Genomic DNA, 20,932 nt, shown 5'->3' with positions numbered 1-20,932 from the left:
TAGCAATTGAGAATGATAAAAGACAATATAAAAGCAAGGAACATGATTGTTACAATTTTTATTTAAATAATTTTTACTATAAAATAGTTTTTTGTTCAATTAAAGAAAATCTGAAAAAATAAAGAGAATAGAAAAAAGAAATATTATCCAGTGGAAAAAACAGAATACACACTTGTATCTGTGATATGATTACAATTACTTTTTTTTTTTAAAGAAGCAGAGCAAAAATATTAGAATGTTGTCTTGGGTTTCTTCTTTTCTTTCTTTATCAAACTGTATCTAATATAATTTATAATGAAAAAATATATTTAAAAAATAAAGCACCACCTTCTGATAGACAAAATTTCTTGTCTGGTTTACAGAGGCGCCTCATGCCTAGTCCCATCCTGTGATTTTTTTTTTTCTTTCTACTGTGTCTATTAAACATTGATTTTACTCTCAGTATCTCTCCCACCGCTACTCCTCAGCCAATAGCTCATGGCATTTGATACACGGGAGGCATTTCTTGTTTTAAAGATGGGTAAACTAAGGTCTGAAACAAGTTAGTTATTCATTTAACTTCCCCCAAATAATTCCATAGAATATCTAGAAATGAAAATAGATCCTTGATTCATTTTTTTCCCTGACCTTTGATTTAAAAAAAAAAATCCAAGTCCCTGCAAATTGCTGTCACAAAGTTTACTTATGCAAAGTTGAACAAATTGAATCAAGACATGGGACAAGGAGGTTAAACCTAGGACACCTTCACTGGGAGCATTCTTCCATTCTTGGTGCCCAGAGGATCCTGTGAAGAGTGGAAATCAAAGGACTGCTCCATGGTCTTGCAAGATTGGTAGGTACTCTGACTTTATAGATGAGAAACTGAGGCTGCGAGAGTTGAGCCAATTTGTTCAAGGTCACAGGGCTAGTAACTGGCAGAACAGAGATAGATACCACAAATGACCATCGACAAAAAGCGTAGACTCTCTCCCCTCCTGATAGCATTGCTGTGAGGATCAAATGATGCAAACATCACAGAAATGTATGCTGGAAATGGAGGCATCACCCCTCCTCAGGATCACCCATTTTTCCTATGCCTCCCACAAATAGAACAGAGATGGTAACTGTAAAGCTTTGTGAAAAAAACAAGAGACTGGTAATATCCTGTTAACAATTTTCTTTTTAAAAATGTCTCAAATCTTTTGTTGTAAGGAAATTCTGATCTATGAGATGCTGCTTGAAATAAATGAGCCACTGGCCAGAGCTTGGAAATGTTTGCCATATGAAGAAGGTCATTTGTTATTTGGCATCTGTAGATACATTATTATTGTTATTTAATAATAATTAGTAAATTACTGACAAAATTAGTAAATTTAACATCCTCTTTTGTGAAAACCAGTATTTATAGATAATTATGCCCCAAGCCTACATTCTGCTTATCATTATATCCAGCTCCAAAGGAATATTTGGGGGGAGGGATTCTTCCTAGATTTAAAAAAGTGTACTTTTTTGGGGGGGGGGCTTACTCTCCTCACTCTCCGTTTCGTGGTAAATGAGAGGGAGTCTGGAGTAGTGGGAAGTCAGGTTCATTCTATCATCACTTCCAGTCCTGGCTCTGTGCTGCCCCTTGGTAAATTTCTTAACCTTTCTGGTGCCCCTCTTCTTACCTTTCTCCTCTGTCCCCCCTAAGCGTGAGAATCACTTTCCAACACTATGCACCTGACAGATAACCTGATCTCAATGGCTGAATATTTTTAATGTGTATTTATTTATTTGAATTAGTAATACATCCACATGGCTCATAACATAAAGTATGTAAAGGGGAATTCGGTGCCATTCCCCTCCCACCTGCTCCTTTCTGGGTGTCCCTGTCCCAGTCCCCAGTTTTATTTTGCAAACTCAGAGGCTGTGAAGGGCAAAAAAGCAATAAAACAAAAACAAAACCCAAGATGACTAGATTTACTCTGAATGAACGGGATTTATTCTAAGGTGATTATTTGTCCCCTTCAAAGTCTCCCCATGTTTTCTGAGACTTCAAACAGCGACACTAAACTACTAACTAATCACAGCACAAGAAATTTTGACTTTGAACTTGCTAATGTGCAAAGGAAATGGTTCAGCCATTTCTCTAGAACTTGGCTGATAATAAATTTTCTATGGTCCCATTTATCATGAAAAAAATTTTGGTCTTTTTTTTTTTTTGCTGTTGCATAAGATAGAAGGAAAAAAGAAAGATGTGTTTTCTACTGCTTTAAGATTTTTGTACCTTAGGCCAGAACAAAGCACACAAATAAAAACTTTAACAAAATGACCTTAATTTCCCTCGGCTAATTCAATATTTGTAGTCCTTCTGATTAAGACTGCTTACCTCTGCATTTATTTGTAAAGAGTATGTTAAGCAAATGAACAGTGGTGTAAGGAGGACAGTCACACAATTAAGATGCGTGTATGGTCCCGCACCTGGCACATAGTAGGTGTGCAGTCATTGCTGTATAAAACGTCTAAATTATTAAAGCATGCTTGAAGCACGGCAATAGTAGTCAAATATTTTCCACAAACCTTTAGATTTACAATGCAAATTAAAAATCATTTTTAAAAAGCATTCTCTAAGGACTTTTTTTGCATGACAACTTCGGATTAATCTAAAAAATAGCAAGTTATTTTGCAAGAACTGAGGAACACCACTCCCTTCTCCCGGTATCTGACACTGGAAATTTATTGTTCAGGAAGTAGTGATCAAAATCTAACTCAATTCATTTAGGAAAGTAAGGTAATTATAACGATATCCATCCCCCTTAAGGAAAGGGTTTAGGCTTTAAGTACACACCACAGGCCACATTCTATGGATCATGACATACAGTCCAGCGTTGGAGGTCGCTGCATTTGTTTATTTATGGGTGAGGTTTTAATTTTTCCTATTCTACTACAATTAATTAGTGAATTAGTGCCATTCATTCATTTACTCAGTCCACAGACATTTGCTACGAGCCCACCAGGACACAAGGCTGTAGATCCACCCCTACCCTCGTGGAACACACAATCCCAGCGAAGAATGACTTTTTAATAATCAGCAGGGTAGTGCTTTTATGGAGCTTTACCGCTCGCGTCCCGACTAGGTGCCTGGGTTGACCTCAGGCGGTGGCGGAGCCCGCGCCTGGGGTACGGCTCTCCCTGGTTTGCCCCGGCAGGGCGGGGTCAGCCGAGCAGCCGCCGTCGCTGCCCCCGCGCGCTCCCTTCCGCGCGGCCTTTAATTTCGCAGCTCCGACCACCGGAAATTAGCCGCCGGCCGAGCGGACCCGGCCCAGCGCGGGTGAGCGCTACGTGGGGAGGGCGCGCCCGCCAGCCCAGTCGGGCGCCCGCGGGACGCGCCGCCTGCGCCCTCTCGGCCGGGGGCTCGGCGCTCGCCCACCTCTTCCAAATTTAACCATTACCTAAATCCGAAGGGAAATGAGCAAACCTCTGGGATTGGGTGTCAAGGTATTTTCAGCCTTGTTGGGCGTATTTATCCCGAAGTGTTTCCACAACAAGCTATTTCGGGGCCGCGGGGCAGGTTTCGCTCTGCGGACGCCGCGGCCACTCGCCGGGCTCCAGGCCGGCGGCACCGCTGGCGGGTGATTCACGGCGCCGACCCGGGGGCGGCGCAGCCCAAGCAGGCAGCGGGGTTGTGGGGGGTGTCCCGGACCAGATGGGCGGGGAGGCTTCCTCGGAGCTGGGCGCTCCCACCCCCTGCGCTCCAGTCAATCTGTGTCCTGAATCTGTGACTTCTTCTCGCTGCGGAAGTCTCCCAGGAGCCAAGAATAGTTCATTTTCTTTCGAGTCATTTCTAGTGCCTGGGTGTTTGGGCCCTCCGGGTCTCTCCATCTCCCGCCGTCCCGCAGAGAAAAAACGGGGAGGGCCGCAGGGGAGGGCGGCTAGAAAGGCCAGGCCCCCGTCCGCCTCCTATACCCTTGCGCAAAGGGGGAGCGCGCCCGCCGCCCGACTGGGGCTTGGGGGGCAGGTCTGACAGGGCTAAGCGAGCTACTCTTTAACGCTCAGGAAGTGAAGCTTGTGGTTTTGGGGGCTGAGCTCGGAAGATTAAAAAAGGAGAGAGAGAGAGAGACAGCGCGACAGCGCGGTCTCTCCCGAAAGCAACTCAGTTTGAAAACTCTCGGAGCGCGATACCCGCGCCCTGACCCCGCAGGTAGGTCCGCTGCGCCTCCCTCCCTAGCAGGGGCGGACGCAGGAACTGGCGGGACACCGGCACTGCGGGGGCGACCAGAGGGCGCTGCCGGTTCCCACCCGCTGCCGGCCGCAGTTCGGGAACCAAAAGAGCTCTATCCTCTCGGTCCCCGCGCGACCCGCACGGAGGGGCTGGGGATCTGGCTCAGGGGGCGCACGCCAGGCGGTTTGGTGGTTCTGCAGAGGAGCGGGATCCACCGGGAAGGTAACATCTGGTGGGGAGGCGGCGGCATTTAGGCTCAGGAGGCTGCCCGCTCTGCGCCTCCAGCTCCCGCCTTCCCAGGCCCTGACCGTGAAGAGAGGCCCGGCTGGCCCGCGTGCGCCGAGGAGGCCGCCCCGCCCCCGGGCGCCAGCTGCTGCGAGAGGTCGCCTTCCCACGCGATCAGCCCTTGGTCCTACCACCCCTCTACCCATTCCACCCTCCCAGGAACGGACAGAGCCAGCCAGGATGAAAAGGAGGCGCAGGGCTGTGGACTGAGTCGGGAGGTCGCTTCCGTGCCAGACAGTCCAGACTCAGCGGTGGCGGGGACAGCTCACCACCACCCCCTGCATTCCCGCCCCTGTCCCGCTCCGCGCCAACGCAGACCCAAACCGCAGCAGGGCCCTCGGGACATTTTCGCCCCATTTTCCTTTTCCTCCGAGTTTTCATGGTTGTTTAAGAAATTGGTTTTGGATTTGTGGTGTCTTAAGTATACAGCCGACGGAGCAGCTCAAGCCGGGGCGCAGGGAAAACTGAATCGGCAGTGCTTCGCCCTACGGCAGCCGAGCACCTCGAGGCCTCCTGAAGCCCCGACCCTTAGGGGCCGGCCCGGGTACGGGCGGGCAACACCCTCAATCCTAGGGGCCTTCTGGCGTTTAGGACACGGGAAACGTCACTTGAGACTCAGCTATATGTCCCAGCTGTCTTTTCTCTCAAGCCTGTCCATTCCTCCTCCGGGGAAGGGTACACAGTGGGACGTGGAGAGAGAACTCGTGTTGATTCCGGAGTGCCAACCGGCAGACTTAGACTCTGTCCTGCATCTTGCTCTGGGAGCCGCACGGTACCTAGTCTGGCAGAATAAGTCGCGCGAAGCTCAAAGATGAGGGGTCCTTCCCGGACCCGGGATCCCCAGGGCCCTTGTTTCTGAAATAACCAAGACAACCGAGAGCTGCGGTGCACGAAGAGCCTGCAGCTCGCACTTGAACCCGTCCTCCATCGCCTTCACCCTGACAGAAAGGCAGATTCGTTTTCCCCAAACCTTCTAGCCCGCCAGGTCCCGCCCCCGGAGCGAGCCCCAGGAAAGGCCGTAGGCGCTGCCCCGCCTCCCCTCCGGGCTCAGGTTTCGACCCCGGGATTAGGTGAACTGATTGGGGGGTTAATGAGAGCGGCGTAGCGGGCAGCTAGCTCCCTCCCAGACCCGCGCCCCGATCCCGACTCTCTAGCTGCTGCCAGAGCAGCTTGCGCTCTCCCGCGTCTTCTAAACGGTTGGTTCTCTGCGGACTCCAGCACACCGCGCGTTTCACAGCCGTAGCGCGCGAACCCGGCTCGACTTCCCCAGGGCAAGGCTTTTGGTGAGCAGAACGGAAAGTGCTTTTTCCCGGGACTTTGTTTCCGAGGTTAGGTCTCCATGGTCTGGTGTGTTTTGCGCCGACCCCTGCCTGTTCCCTCCGCACCCGCGTCTCCGGGCCAATTTATTCCCCGCGTGGAGTACAAGTGAGGGGCGATCAAGATCACCGGGAAGCGAGTTCTTCCCGGGGCCTTGATTGGTCCTCTGCCACCTGCTTCCCTACCTTCCTGCTTTCTTTCTCCGGCCTTTGCTTCCCCCAGTCCTTCTGATGCAGTTCCCCCGATCCTGCCCCTCAATCAGCCGGAGGCATCTCTCCCCTGGCCCCCTTTCACTACAGTCTGTAGCCGGCTCTTGGAGGGCTTGGTTCTTTGCCTCAACCCGGTCCGCGACCTTCGACACATTCCGCTCTCCCCCGCCCTAAATTGGTCCGCGCGTCTACGCCTTGCTCCCCAGCCCAAGAGCGGATCCAGACAGGCAGTGCGTGGTCGAGTTGGGGTAACTGGCCCGTTGGGGACTTGGAATCTCGGAGAGTTTGATTACCAAAACGAGTTTTGCTAGGGAAGGGGAGGGGCCGAGGGGCGTGGGCAGGGCAGAAGGAAGAGGCCTGAGTCTGAGCCCGGGGACAGGTTTTACCGCTGAGCGGCGGCGGCTGGCTTGCGCCACCTGTCCGAGTGCCACCTGGTGAGCGCGGCGCAGCGGGGCCAAGCCCCTCCTCCCGCGGGCCTTCCTCCCTCCTCCCTGGCCCGAACTCTGTCTACTCCGCTGCCCAGTCCCGGGTCTCGGAGCGTGCTGACCCGCGTTTCCACCCTGTTCTCCTATCGCAGGTCTCCGCCTGTCTGGGGCTTACGGTGGGCTGACGGAGGCTCCAGGGACCCTTGGAGCAGAGTGGGGAGCGCGCCCGACCACCATGCCGCGTTCGTTCCTGGTTAAGAGCAAAAAGGCTCACAGTTACCACCAGCCGCGCTCCCCGGGACCCGACTATTCCCTCCGCCTGGAGAATGTACTGGCGCCAGGCGGAGCAGGTGCGGGGCGTGCGCGGGCCGGGCGGGGCCGCTCCCGGGGCCATAGACTCTGTGTCCGCCACACCATCCCCCAGAAACCGGGAAGGGCGGTCCCGAAGCCCCTTTGCTGCCTTTTTTGTTACCTACCTTTCAGGTTCCTTCCGGGCTTGTCGCCTAGGTGCCAAGGCCTCTCTGCTCCCGCCCTTGGATCCGGGAGGGTTCCGGCCGGGTCTGGGGAGAGCTGAGGGAGCCCAGGTGCCACGGTCTGGGGGGCACCGCTTCAGAGCCATCGGGCCCATCCAGACCCAACCTGAGCCCCTATCCTGCCTCCTCTCCGCAGACAGCACCTCGAGCACAGGCGGGGCGAAGGCGGAGCCCCGGGGCCGTTTGTCCCCCGAGTCTCAGCTGACCGAAGCCCCCGACAGAGCCTCCACGTCCCCCGGCAGCTGTGAAGGCAGCGTCTGCGATCGGAGCTCGGAGTTTGAGGACTTCTGGAGGCCTCCGTCGCCTTCTGTGTCTCCAGGTAGGGACCCGTTGGGAGCTCTGGGGCCCGGGCGGCAGAGACCCAGCGGTGAGGAATGAACCGGAGCGGCTTTGGGCACAGAAATGCCAAGTGGATGGCGGAGAGTCTTTCCGAGAGGAGGGAGCTTGTTCTTGGGCCCCGCGGGGAGGCATCGGCTTTTCTGGGACAGGGACAGCCTGCTCGCGGGGTCGGCTGCTTGGATCCCAGGCAGTGCTGGGATCCCAGAATCCAGACCCCCGAGTCTCAAACGGAGACCTGGGCAGTCTGAGAGAAAAGTGTCGTTGCCTTTAAAAATTAAGCTCGCTGCCGCGGCGTTGGGCCTGGCGGGCGTCAAGCGGGAGGGACCGGTCCGGGACGAAAATCTCGGCCACCCGCTAGGTCTTCGCAGGCTCGGATTGGGGGCCTATTTCATTTTTCGTTCTACCAGGTTGGCCCGGCTTTGGGGACCAGCCCGTTGGTTTCATTTCCAGCCAGCAATCGAGCTTCGCGCAAACCGACTACACGTTGGGTGGGAGCGAGTCTCGGGTTCCGGCGGTGGGGAATGGAGAGAGCAGAACAGCGGGATTCTGCCAAGGGCCGGTTATTTCCAGATTTAACTTACTAGTTTTAAAAGATACCCCCAACCCCGTCCCAAACTCAGTGCGTCGACTTGGCTAAAGAGAGTGCGTCTGGGAGCCGGCGACCCGAGGGTCCTTCTTGGCTGTGCAGGACACCGCCGCGCAAGGACTGGGCACCGCCGGAATCTCCGACGGAAACTCGAAATGCAGCTTCTCATTGAAGCGGCTAGCCTGGATTGGAGTCTGCGGTGTGTGTGAACAGATCTGTAAATCCGTATGCATTTAGGGAAAAGTATATATTGGTATTTGTTTTTAGCAAAATTCGCATGGGTCGGGGTGCAGAAAGCCGCGAATTCGGAAAGCTGTTTGTCTGGCAGGTGGTGACTAAACCTTACATTGTAAATCATTCCTCTAAGAAATTCGTGGGAATTTTTTTTCCCCTCTGTCAAATTATGACAGGACTGGGAATAGTGAGTATTTAGCAAGCCCGAGCCCCCTTCCCACTGGCCCTGCATTGGGTATTTAATAACTTTGAGAAATGTTAACGCCTTCCCGGTTTTTGATTTTTGTTTTTTCCCAGACAGATATGTCTCGGATAGGCCGGGCCGCATTTTATTGGTCCACACTGCCTCCCTCCTTCCCGACTCCGGGAAAGAAAAAGGACGGAGTAGGAACACGTAGGGGCCGGGAGAGCGCCGGAGCTGGGCCCTCTGCCCACAGGCTCCGTCCAGGGCCGGAACGGCCGCCGCTTTCTCCTCCCGCGCAGCTCCGCTCTGCTCGGAGCATTTTTGAAGCGTGGCGCGTCTTTCTCTATGGGGCCGCCAGATGTGTTGGTCCAGCCAGAAAAGTTTCTGTGTGCTGCCTTGTCGCCTCCAGTGTCCTCGAGGCCCCAGGGACCCGGCCGGCGTTTGAACCTGGGGGCTTCCCTGGCACGCAGCGAGAGGCCTGGCGCACCGAGTGCTGCACAAGGGCTGGGTGCCTGGCACTTCGCAGACACACCGACTGGCCGACACCGCCGGGTCTCAGGCCTGACCTAACCGAACGCCCTCTTGTTCCTCCACAGCCTCAGAGAAGTCGGTGTGCCCCTCGCTGGACGAAGTTCAGCCCTTCCCCCTGCCCTTCAAGCCGTACTCGTGGAGCGGTCTGGCGGGTTCCGACCTGCGGCACCTGGTGCAGAGCTACAGGCCGTGCGCGGCCCTGGAGCGCGGCGCCGGCCTGGGCCTCTTCTGCGAGCGCGCCCCGGAGCCAGGCCACCCCGCGGCGCTGTACGGCCGGGACCGGGCTGCTGGCGGCGCGGGGGCCGGGGCACCCGGGGGAGGCAGCGCAGGAGGCGGAGCTGCCGGCGGCGCGGGCCTGGGGCTCTACCGCGACTTTGGGCCCGCGGCGGCAGGACTGTACGAGAGGCCGGCGACCGGCGGACTGTACCCGGAGAGCGGCCACGGGCTGCACGGCGACAAGGGCACCGGCGTCAAGGTGGAGTCGGAGCTGCTGTGCACCCGCCTGCTAATGGGCGGCGGCGCCTACAAGTGCATCAAGTGCAGCAAGGTGAGGCTCCCTCGCGCCTGGCTTTAGCGGTCCCGCGTCCCCGCCCCCGGCCCGCGCCCAGCCAGCGTCCGCGCCCCTCGGCCCCTCTCAGCGGCCCTCTCCCCGGCCCCACCCGCCTCAGGTGTTCTCCACACCGCACGGGCTCGAGGTGCACGTGCGCAGGTCCCACAGCGGCACGAGACCCTTTGCGTGCGAGATATGCGGCAAGACCTTCGGGCACGCGGTGAGCCTGGAGCAGCACAAAGCCGTGCACTCGCAGGTAAGCGCGGGACGCACGGCCGCGCGCCGCCCTGCTCAGGTTTTCGCGTTCCGGCATCTTCTGCTTCTTTGTGCAGCACCGACCGCTCTCCGCCTGGCACCTTTCTCCTTGGACTTGCCCCGACTGCCCCCAGTCTCCTCTGCCACGTCCCCTTGCTCAGACGTAGGCGTGCAGGGAAAGGTGCGTGGTTGCCGGCTCAGGGCTCGAGGCAGCCCTGGAGCTTGGTATCACATCATTGTGAGACTCCAGAATGTGATCCCCATCATTACTTTGGGTTTGAGAAGGGCTTGTATGCACTCTTGCAGCGGATATGTCAGATTTATTAGCGCTGTTTCTTGGCCTCTTTCTTTTCACCAAATGGCCGTCACTTAATCTGCATTGACCCCTCCTGACTGAAGAAGAGGAATCTCAGCTCATTTAGAGCATCCAGTATTTGTCCCTCTGTTCTTTCAGTTATTCACTTATAAATATTTGTTGCTCAACTTCCAGGTGCTAGGTACATGAGAATCCAGTAACACACCGGGTCCCTGACAGGATACCCTCACAGAGATTACAGTTTAGCTGAGAGATAGAGGCTACGTAGATAAGCAAATAAGTTCACAAGTAACTATGACAGAAGAATGCTTACTTACAGAGACCTATTTACTAAAAAGAGTATTCTCCCGTCTCCTTCAACATCCACACTGGCTGGGGGGAGGGGGGAGGAGCCTCTCAAGTGACTGAGGTCTAAGCCTTCTGTTGAGGAGGGTGGAGAAGTGTTTGTAAATTGGTGTCAAAAATGCAGGGTGGGGATACGTTTTGGCCAAGGGGTGTGGAAGTTTGTGGCTGAAAAGTGTTTGGGTTGAAAAAGTGTTAAAGGGGTAGAAGATATGGGTGGGAAGGGTGGAGGTTGGAAATAAATGGGAGGAGAGAGGATAATGGGGCAGGCTATGGGGAAGGGGAGTCTGAAGGAAGGGAGAGCCCTAGCTTTGGGGATTTTAGTGTCAGGTTGGTGGTGAGGAGAATGGCAGCCTAGACCATTGCAATAGTAATCACCTCTTTCTCTCTGCAGGAACGGAGCTTTGACTGTAAGATCTGTGGCAAGAGCTTCAAGAGGTCATCTACACTGTCCACACACCTGCTCATCCACTCAGACACCCGGCCCTACCCCTGTCAGTACTGTGGCAAGAGGTTCCACCAGAAATCAGACATGAAGAAACACACCTTCATCCACACTGGTGAGCTGAAGGCCCTTGGCTTGTGGGAAACACCTGTTGAGGGGTGGAAAGGGGGGCTGGAGGTCATTGTTTTTCTCCCTGAGGCCAACATAATTCACCTTCTTTGTGATCTTCTTGCCCCAGAATGAGTGGTGGAAAGGGCCTTCCAGATGGAGTTAATCACTGCATGTGTGTTAAAAAAAAACAAAACAAGAGGCACAGATTCTCTTAGGTTCATTTACATATGTGGTTCTCCCCAGAGAGGCTTTGATTGGGGGTTAGATCTGAAGAACCACTCAGCAGGTCAGCTGCAAGTTTTCTATCCTTGCAAAGAATATTTTCCTCTAGTTTAGCAGCCGCTCCAACTGCTGCCTGCTCTAGGTGAAATATGAAGCTCCAGGGTCCTCTCAGAGTGTTGCTCTAAATGTTTACCTAGAGATTGAGACTTTCTCTAGGGCTACCACCCAGCCTTTTGGGGGAGGGTCTTATGTGTGACCTCTTGGCTACATTTTTAGGAGTCTGACAGCTTATTCTGACAGAGCAAGGGAAAAAATGGTAACTATTACTAGGCTTTTTCTGCTAAGCGCTTTTAAAATGCATTATCTCATTTTATGCTCACAACAACTCAGGGAGGTAGAGACTACTCCTTATCCCCATTTTAGAGATGAGGAAAGTGAGGCACCCACCCAGGGTCATATTGCTAGCAAGTGGCAAAGCCAGGACTTGAATTCAGGTCTGTCTGCTCTCAAATGTCTATCCTGTTGACCAGTGTTTATTATATTCTATTTTCAAAACCAAGGGGATTGGTGGATACAGAAAGCTTCTATTCACTTATTGCCCTTTTCAAAATATCAGCCAGTTTGTCATAACAATGATAAGCCTTTACCCATTATGATGCTTTATAATGTACAAAGTGCTTTCAAATCTATCTCTTCATTTGATTCTTACTGCTGTCCCATATAGTAGAAGGAGCTGCTCTTACCATCCTGAAACTCAGAGAGATGGAATGATTTACCAAAGGTCAGACTGAGAGTAAATCATAGGGCTGTGGAATGCTCTGGCTTCCAATCCTGAACTCTTTCTCTAATATTTTGATTGTGTGTAGGTGGCAGGTTTAATGCCAGGAGCACTCTCTTTAATAGTCAACAAGACATTTACACAAGATCCAGAATTTTATTTTATTTTAGAAGATGAATACTGACTTAAAACAAATTGCACTGTGTTCCAAACAATCACCGTTGATGTTTACAAATATGCTTGGGCAGTGTAGATGCCCCCATCAGAAAACCTAGAAAAATATCCTACTTTAATCATGCTCTCTTGCCTGAAATTTCCATGCAACTCGCTCCTTTTGAGTAAAGGTATTCAAGACGCTCACCAAAATGCAACTAGGATCTTGACTGAATGAAACATTAAGCCCTTATCAAACATTTACATTATAGCTAGAATTCGTTTCTCAGATTTATTTGACCCTAAGGGATAGGATAAGTTTTGATGATTGGTTCCTTATCAAGGAAACCTGAAGCACAAAGATAGAAAGGGGTACAGCAAGAGGAACAGAGGGTTCCTCAAAAACAGACTTAATCTATTTTGCATTTTTTCCAAGGCCAAACCCTGACTATAATGCCATGCTGAGGCTATTTGGAAAATCATGCTACTTTCCCAAATGTTAAACAGCATATGAATTGGGGGGAAAACAAACCCTTTTCTGTTACTTATTTAAAGGTACTTTATTTTATTTATTTATTTTTGGCTGCGTTGGGTCTTCGTTGCTGTGGATCGGCTTTCTCTAGTTGCAGCGAGCGGAGGCTGCTCTTTGTAGCGGTGTGTGGGCTTCTCATTGCGGTGGCTTCTCTTGTTGCGGAGCACGGGCTCTAGGCACCCGGGCTTCAGGCGTTGTGGCTCGCGGGCTCTGGAGCGCAGGCTCAGTAGTTGTGGCGCACGGGCTTAGTTGCTCTGCGGCATGTGGGATCTTCCCGGACCAGGACTTGAACCCATGTCCCCTGCATTGGCAGGTGGATTCTTAACCACTGCGCCACCAGGGAAGCCTGTCTGCTATTTATTAATCTATGGTGAAGAGTTGCTGGTATATAAAGAATCCTGTGATTAACCTCGTAAAAAAGAGAGTAAAATCAAGATAGAAAAGGATCAGCTGCCTTAAGAAATACTTTGTGACTCAGATGTGGATTTTTTTAAAAATAAGACTTCTAGAAATGCCCATGCTTTCAAATACATCCTGTTGTCCTCCAAGAGCAAGAAAGAAGACAGGCTCACTGGTCCATACAAACCAACACCCACTTGGAAACTCAGATTTGAAAACTTCCTCTCAATTAGAGCAGAGTCACGTGGTTTGAAAGACAGCACCCCGGCCCCTTGCGCTGAACATCTGCTGTGGGAGCTCTCTACTTCTAAAGCCAAGGGAGTCCTCCCAGGGCGGATTCAGCTGTGTGTTTGGGGAGGGCACGTGGCCTTTGTTGTTTCCGTTTAGCAGGAAACGGTTTGGGGCCTCTGGCTGGGAACCCCCACCCGGAGAGTCTCCCTTTCACCTGGTGCACCCCTGGCTTCCCGGGACTTGCACTGCCACACAGGGCACCCTCCAAGCTGCCAAGAGCTTGCGGGTCACAGTGAGTCCCCTCTAGCTCTATCATAGACTCATGCTTCCTCCCCTCCCCCTTCCATCTCTGTAGGTGAGAAGCCCCACAAGTGCCAGGTGTGTGGCAAGGCATTCAGCCAGAGCTCCAACCTCATCACCCACAGCCGCAAGCACACAGGCTTCAAGCCCTTCGGCTGCGACCTGTGTGGAAAGGGCTTCCAGAGGAAGGTGGACCTCAGGCGGCACCGGGAGACGCAGCATGGGCTCAAGTGAGCGCCTTGGCTGGCTGCAGGCGCAGTTACGCAGGCAACACTACGGAGGGCAGCCTTCCCACTTGCCGCCAGCCACTTCCGCAGATCCCACCAGGGTGATCCCCCTTCCCTTTTCTCCCTGGAGCCGCCGGAGGGGATAAGTTACCTTTTGAAATTTCAGCCTGGAGTGGGAACCAAATGACTGCCTGGGTATGGGACTCACCCAATAGGCTCCTCTACATCTGAAGACTCCAAGTGGAGAGGCAATCAGATAAAATACCGGGCCTCACAGTCCTTCCTATTCCCAGCCCTGTTCCACAGATAGGAAGGTCCTTCAGGTTTCTTCCCTCCTCCTCTTGACCTACCCCAGATACTTGTGTGGAATAGGAGGAATCATCATTTACAAGGTAAACATATCAATGTTTTTATCTGGAATGAAGAATGAGTGTTATTTTATTGTTTTCCTTCTGAGGAGTTTTTTGACCCCTTTTTTGTTGGGTGCTGCCTATAAAGGTTGGAGGAATCGTTTCTTCCACTTGGAGACTGGTTCAGAAACTGGTTTGGGAAAGGAATTTCATACTTTTGAAATTACAAGATACACTGTGGCTCCTGCCCCAAGAAGGAGCAGAAGAAAAGTCGGCTTGGTGAGAAGAGATTAGATGTCCTCCCTCCAGGAGGCCTGTGAAGGCTTCTTCAGAAGAGGTGGAAGCACAGAGCAATGCCTTTGGACAAGATTGTCATCCATTCATTCAGCAAATGTCTATTGACCACCAGTTACCATGGTTTCAGGCCCTATGCTAGGTACTGGGGAGCCAGGGAGTAAAGTCTCTGTCTGCCTCTGCCCCGCAACTCCAAGTAGCTGGGTCTATTCTCCCTCCCCACACAAAGGAATTCTGAGAAGGTAAAACAGAATCTTGAAACTTCTCTTCTGACTGTTTGGATTTTATCAAACGTAAATGAAAAATAGCTGAACAGATACTTCAAAGATTTTTGTGTATATTCAGTTTTTTTATTGTTAAGCTGATATTTTTAAGATGTCTAAGCTAGCAGGCACGTGAAGGCTCTGTCTTCAACTCTTTGAACCCTCCATGCGTACCACAGAGGAAAAAAAAAAGTGGTGTTTTTACTATGATGAAGTTTGTAAATGTTTTTAGATCTTCTGGAGTGCATTATGTTTGTTAATACATATTTATTAGAGTGGTGTTTTAAGTTAATAAAGTATTAAGACTCTTACATATTGCTTTTCATTTAGGCAGGGAATTTGGGAAAGAACTTTGTTTTGGTCTCTAGGGGCAGTTGGCACTGAAGGAAACTGGAGCAGAGTATAAAAGTAAAGCAGACAAGCCAACATCCAGAAGAGAGTAAAATCCAATTGCTCTGGTTTTCATGAGCTTTTTTCTTTTCTTCTGTGCCTGAGCGCCTTCTTTCTTAGCAGAAAAACTAGGGATACAAAAGTAAGTTCCTACCTTGCCGAGTCTCTGATGTCCTACATGTATATGGGCTTTTTATTCTGAGAGGTTCAGGTTTTTTGTTTTTGTTTTTAAACAGGCCAGAAGGCTCCCAGATGAATAAAGGCGTTACGAGCCTTAGGTCTAGAGACTGAGTCTTAGTCATGACTCTGTCACCAACATACCATGTGACTTGGGCAAATCCTTTGACCTTCCCGATACTGGTTTCCTTTACCATAAAATGAAGATATGGTTCTATCATCACAATCCAAACCTGACTACTTTGATTCTCTGGAGACGGAGGGGAAAGAAAATATCTGAGACTGATTAGCTGCCTCACCTAAGGCAAGTTATAAATCTGAAGACTGATGAGGGGCAGTAAAATTGGCATCTGGGTTATTTCTGGCTCTATCCCACCTTTGGGAATAAATCAGTCCTTTAAATGAATGAAACCAGAATAAGGTCCTGGCATAAATCCCAACTACCTGTACTCTTTCTAATACCCAGCCAAGGTATTGCACAGCCCATGGTGACCATCAGCAGCTTGTCCATTTCTGTTCAAATCAATTTCACCCATATTGATTGAGTGCCGAGTCTGTGCCTGGCACTGTTCTAGGTGCTAGGGATACAGCAGTGAACACAGTGTCCTGTGGAGCTTTATATATTTGGTCACTGCTGAATCTTCAGCTCCCAGAACAATGCCTGGCACACAGTAGGAGATCAATAAATATTTGCTGAGGTGGTAAGTGAATAAGCAGAGAAAATAAACTCCTGCTTCATCCTGGCTGGCTCTGCTCTCTCCAGCACAGAGGGAAGAGAAATTGCTTGAGGGCCAAGGAAGCAAACAGAACACATAGGACTCTCCCTGGCTTTGAGCATGCTTTTCTCCGGTCTCTCCAAATCTCGGTGTTTGGCTATCCTCACTTGGTTTTCAACACCATGTCTTTACATGTCAGTTTACTCTCATTCAAAATTGAAATTTGTTCACTCTATAAGGCAGTTTAAGATAATTTTCCAGAACTGTTGGGTGAACAGTTGCAGCATCCAGGAAGCTCTTTCTAGTGTCCTGGGAAACAAAGTTCCCAGTGAATAAAGATCACAAAACGACCTTCTCACAGGATTCACTGTGCACATTGGTTGATTATTTCCAACTTGGTTTGAAAAGTAAAGAAGTTACATTGGGGGGTAAGTAGAACTGATTGAAATCTAGCTGGCTGCCCTGTCCTGCTCTACCCTTGTGACTTTTAGAACTTTGGTCCATTTTCATAATTCCTATTTATGCTATAAATGTGGAATTTTAATTTTGATGTTAATAGTGTGCTTTTTTTGGAAAAAAAAATATCCTGATATCCTCAGTTCAGAATCAAAACAAATTACTGCGCCTGCTACCGTGTGAAATTTGAAGATTGCAAATATCTCTCTTAATGTTATTACTTGACTCCATTAAAAATACATGTGAATATTCCATGTCACATTATTCATGAGGCAGGCCCTATGCCTTTTGTCCACTGGAGTAACAGTAGAAAGGGTAACAAGAGACACCAGAGCACACCTTTGTTTCTTTCACTAAATTTTTAATAACACCTCCAGCTAGCCAGTTGGTGAAGCTCAGCTCTTGCATAAAAGTGGAAAAGCACAGCTATCTCAGAGAAGACCAACTCTTTCAGTAGCTAATTTGAGTTTGCGTTCATCTACACCACAGATGATTAAATTACCTATCAAGTGTGCCGAGCTATCAGGATTCAGGCCACGTAAAAGGTGAAATTCATCTGATTGATTTGAGACACGAATGGAACAATTGAGCTTTAAAAGCCCCGCCTTAATTAAAGGCATAGCAAAGTATCACTGGGTGAGTTCTTGAGTGCCACTGCCCTTGAAAATTTGGTGTCGATAGTGATTTTTTTTTTCTCTTGAAGTGTCGATAGTGATTTGACCTGTGTCATTTTGTTGTGTGCCTGCTTGTTTAACCTGATCATTTAACAGAAAGAAATGAATTGAGAGGAAGGCCGAAAAGGACTTGACTACTTTTTACTGTACATTTCTAGAGCACTATTTAAATCTTTGCTGCTATATGATTTCTAAAGTAACAACTTTTCAGGAAGTACATAATACACTTGTTCCTTAACGTTTATTCAACATTTCATTCATTGAGTCAATTAATTTTTTTAAAAAGGAATTTCATCCCAAACCCTTCTAGCTTCCAAGCTTATGTTAACTTTTTAGTGCTCATTTCCAGTCTACCCACGTGTGTGTATGTTTATGTATTTTTTACCCTGCTATCAATTTATGTCTAGATAGCTCTTATTTATTGATTGATAGTGTGGACACATGTTTGCTTAAAATGGAAATATTTATGTTTCACAATGAGAATTTTGACCATTTTATGGTTAAATTTTATTGAAATCTTAGTAGTTATTAGGGATTTTATCATCCATTAAGATGAAGTCTATTCTGAAGTTTTGTTTTAAAGTTATTCACTTTTTAACTGAAACATATCAAGCCTATGGGAAATTAAAAAGACTAATACAATAAACGTCAGTTTACCCATTGTTCTGCCATATTTACTTCAGACTTTATTTTTAAAATGAAATATTACAGACATGGTTGACTAACTTCTGGAATATGTTTAGCCCTTTCCTGTCTCATCAGAGGCATCCACTATACCAAAACTGGCACACTATCATCACCGTGAATATTTTTATACCTTTACTTATACATATTCTCATAAACAACATGTAATACTGTTTAGCATATTTTAACTTAATATAACTGGTGTCATAGTGTATATATCCTTCTGCACCTTGCTTTTTTTCCCTCAATACTTTGTTTTTTGAGATTTATCCACGTTGGTACATGCACTTTTGTTCAGTTATTTTAACTGCTGCATATAGAATTCATTGTATGAATACTTGGTGACTAATTATGTATTCTCCTGTTGGGAGAGTTTTGGATATTTCCAGTTTTTGTTGTCACAAACAATTCTGATGCAAGCAACCTTTTACATATCTCTTTGTGAAAGAGATTCTTCAGGGTATGTTCTTGGGAATGGGAATGCTGGATATTACCAAATTGCTCTCCAAAGTTGTACCAGTTTACATTCCCATCAATAGTATGAGAGAATTCCTGTTGCTCCACATCTTACCAACACTTGGTATTGTCAGACTTTAAAAATGTTTGCCAATCAGGTGGATGTAAAATGTTAATGTAATTTGCATTTCCTGATTCCTAGTGAGGTTGAGAATCTTTTCATAAGTTTATTGGCCTGACAGGTTTCCTTTTCTGTGAAATGCCTATTCATGTACTTTGCCCATTTTTTTGATCAGGTTTCTTGCTTTTTATCAATGAATTTTTCTATTGGGTTGCTTGCTTTTTATCAATGAATTTTTCTGTGTTCTCACTACTCACTGTTTTGTTAGTTAAATATGTTGCACACATCTCCCAGTCTGTAGCTTGCCTTTTCATTTTGGTTGAAGAGGATTTGTTTGTTTTTGTGTTAATGTATTAAAATATATTTGTCTTTTTCCCTAATGGTTTATGCTTTTTATGTCTGAATTAAGAAACCCTTCCCTAATTGGTGATCATAAGCTTATCCCCTATACTTTCTTCTAAAAGCATTAAAATGCTTACTTATAACATTAGGTTTTTTTTTTTTTTTTAATTGGCTGAGTTGGGTCTTTGTTGCTGCGCGCGGGCTTTCGCTAGTTGCCGCGAGCGGGGGCTACTCTTCTTTGAGTGCGCAGGCTTCTCAGTGCGGTGGCTTCTCTTGTTGCGGAGCACGGGCTCTAGGCGTGTGGGCTTCAGCAGTTGTGGCTCGCGGGCTGTAGAGTGCAGGCTCAGTAGTTGTGGTACATGGGCTTAGTTGCTCCGCGACATGTGGGATCTTCCTGGACCAGGGCTCGAAGCCGTGTCCCCTGCATTGGCAGGCGGATTCTTAACTGCTGCCCCCGCTTTTTTTTTTTTTTAATTTATTTATTTTATTTTATTTATTTTAATTTTGGCTGCATTGTGTCTCCCTTGCTCTGTACAGGATTTTCTCTGGTTGCGGTGAGTGGGGGTTACTGTTTGTGGTGGGAAGCCCAACATTAGCTTTTTAATCCACTTATATGTGTATGATATGAAATAGGATCTAATTAAACACTTTTTTCCTACATGGATAACCAATTACTCCAACATTATTTATAGCAAATTACATCCTTTTCCCTCGTTTTTTTTTTTTTTTTTTTTTTTTCTGTACGAGGGCCTCTCACTGTTGTGGCCTCTCCCGTTGCAGAGCACAGGCTCCGGACGCACAGGCTCAGCGGCCATGGCTCACGGGCCCAGCCGCTCCGTGGCATGTGGGATCCTCCTGGACCAGGGGAAGAACCTGTGTCCCCTGCATCAGCAGGCGGACTCTCAACCACTGCGCCACCAGGGAAGCCCCTCCCTCTGATTTTAATGCCATTTTGCCATCATATGTCAAGTTTCTATTTCTGTATAGTTCTGCTTCTGGTCTTCCTGATCTGTTCCATTGGTCATTTTGCCGATCTCTAAGCCAAAGCTGTAGTGTCTCAATTAAACTTGTAATAAACTCTTAGTAGCTGGTAGGGAAGGCTTTCTTTTGACCTATTTCGTCCTCTTCAGGAATATCTTGGCTACCCTTGGTCCTTTGTTCTTGCTTGTGAAAAACTCTGTTGGAATTTTTATTTGTACCGCACTTATTATTTAATTGGGATGAACTGAAATCATTTTGATATTGATTCTTCCCGTCAATCAATATGGTATATTGCTCATTTATTAAGGTCTTCTGTTATGTCTTTCAATAACACTTTATAATTTGGGGCATAATTTTCTGTCTTTTTTTTTGTTCACTGCTCTCATAGTTCTTTTTTTAAAATGGCATTTTCTGGGCTTCCCTGGTGGCGCAGTGGTTGAGAGTCCGCCTGCCGATGCAAGGGGACACGGGTTCGTGCCCCGGTCCGGGAAGATCCCACATGCTGCGGAGCGGCTAGGCCCGTGAGCCACGGCCGCTGAGCCTGCGCGTCCGGAGCCTGTGCTCTGCAACGGGAGAGGCCACAACAGTGAGAGGCCCGCGTACCGCAAAAAAAAAAAAAAAAAAAAAATGCATTTTCTAACTGCCTGCTGCTGGTGTATGGGAGCAAAATTATTATTTTTGTATGTTGATCTTGTATTTTGCAACTTTGCTGAAACTTCAGTTTGTTGCAGATTATTTTAGATTTTCAGTGTAAGGTAATCATAAAATATGCAAATGAATAGTGGTCTTTCTAATGTACTCTTCTTACTGCGGTAGCTAACACTGTATTAAATAGGGGCAGAATAGTAGGCATCCTTGTCTTATTCCTAATTTCCAGGGAAATGCTTTTAATTTTTCACATTTTAGTATGATTTGGGGGGTAGGTTTTGGTAGATAACTTGAAATATCAGGCTAAGAATTTCTATTACTATTTGATAAGAATTTCTGTTTGTGTTCATGAGTATTTAATTTTATTGTATGATTTTTAGACATCTGTTGAGAAATGTGTGTTACTTAGTTTCTAAATCTTATGGTTCTTGTTCTTTAACTTGTCAATGTGGCAAATGACTTTCTGGGTTTTCTAATGGTAAATTATCCTTGCATTGCTGGGGGGAACAAACCCCAACTTGGTCATTTTGAAAAACTACATTGCTGATTTGGTTTGCTGAACTTTACGGAGGATTTTTGCGTTTATGCTTATTAGTGAAATTGGCTTATAATCTTTCTTTTTTATACTGTCCATATGTAGTTTTGATATCAAGGGTTAACTTCACTCAGAATGAATAGGGTAGCATTTCCTCTTTT

The 20,932-nt window shown here is 48.3% G+C and overlaps 1 protein-coding gene across 1 annotated transcript; it reads left to right on the top strand.

The window, feature by feature from the left end:
- The first annotated feature begins 6,597 nt into the window (after window positions 1–6,597).
- On the top strand, window positions 6,598–14,902 carry GFI1 (growth factor independent 1 transcriptional repressor). Its single transcript, XM_065885208.1, has 6 exons — window positions 6,598–6,766; window positions 7,086–7,268; window positions 8,889–9,370; window positions 9,492–9,629; window positions 10,681–10,846; window positions 13,513–14,902. Exons 1-6 carry the CDS (start codon window positions 6,652–6,654, stop codon window positions 13,689–13,691), a joined length of 1,263 nt encoding a protein of 420 aa, XP_065741280.1. The 5' UTR covers window positions 6,598–6,651; the 3' UTR covers window positions 13,692–14,902.
- Window positions 14,903–20,932: the final 6,030 nt, after the last annotated feature.

The sequence above is a fragment of the Phocoena phocoena genome, chromosome 1, assembly GCF_963924675.1.
Source record: "Phocoena phocoena chromosome 1, mPhoPho1.1, whole genome shotgun sequence".
Classification (NCBI taxonomy): Eukaryota; Metazoa; Chordata; class Mammalia; order Artiodactyla; family Phocoenidae; genus Phocoena; species Phocoena phocoena.
This window is presented reverse-complemented; position numbering and strand designations above follow the sequence as displayed.